Here is a 783-nt window from a genome sequence, read left to right on the forward strand (position 1 = left end):
CATAGAGTCTGCACTGCCCAGCACAGGCTCCCACAGCTCTATACATGCCACCCATGATCTACGGTGTCACAGGGAAATGGGAGCTGGGGATGCCGTGCCGTGCACCCACCTGGACACGGGTCCCCCAGCACAGGCACAGGGTCCCCAGCAGCCTGGGCCCCCCCTGACGGGTATCCAGGGGCTGCGTGGGGTCCCTGCAGACCCGGTGCTCCAGGGGGCTCCCTTTGGCTGCCAGGGTGGGCCACGCCAGGCTTTTGGGCACCCCAAGGCAGTGGGAAGGGCGGTCTGGGCACCTCAGGGTTGCTGGGGGCATGCTGGGGATGTCAGGGTGGGCACATCGGGCTGCTGGGGAGGAGACCCGGGGCCGCCACGGGTGCGGGGGGGCCGTGCGGGGCCGTGTGGGGCCGTGCGGGCGCTCCCGGCTGCCATTTCACCGCCCCGTCCCTCCATTTTCCCTCGAGCGCGGCGGAGCCGGCCCGGCCCCGGCCCCGCCGCCGCCCCCAATGTAGCGGCGCGGCCGCCCCGCACCCGCCCAGCCGCGGGGCCGCCTCCGGCATGCGGAGCTGCAAGATGGTGCGGGTGGCCAGCGTGCTGGGGCTCGTCATGCTCAGCGTGGCGCTGCTCATCCTGTCCCTCATCAGCTACGTCTCGCTCAAGAAGGACAACATCTTCGGGGCGCCCCGCGCCGCCGGCGCCGCCGGGCCCCGCATGTACATGTTCCACGCGGGATTCAGGTGAGGCGCGGCCCGCCATGGCGGCCCCGGGCCCGGCCCGCCCGGGCAG

At 73.1% G+C, this 783-nt stretch overlaps 1 protein-coding gene across 1 annotated transcript in view; it reads left to right on the forward strand.

Annotated features, from left to right (window-relative positions):
- Positions 1 to 505: 505 nt before the first annotated feature.
- The window catches only part of ST8SIA3 (ST8 alpha-N-acetyl-neuraminide alpha-2,8-sialyltransferase 3), a 7940-nt gene continuing 7662 nt past the window's right edge, over positions 506 to 783 (forward strand). The window contains exon 1 of the mRNA XM_042021508.1: positions 506 to 734. Coding sequence (XP_041877442.1) covers positions 556 to 734 — 179 coding nt within the window. The 5' untranslated portion in view covers positions 506 to 555. The remainder of the gene's footprint in view (positions 735 to 783) is intronic.

This window comes from Corvus kubaryi, unplaced genomic scaffold (genome assembly GCF_017639235.1).
Source record: "Corvus kubaryi isolate FWS band 111438036 unplaced genomic scaffold, C.kubaryi_AGA036_p1.0 37149, whole genome shotgun sequence".
Classification (NCBI taxonomy): Eukaryota; Metazoa; Chordata; class Aves; order Passeriformes; family Corvidae; genus Corvus; species Corvus kubaryi.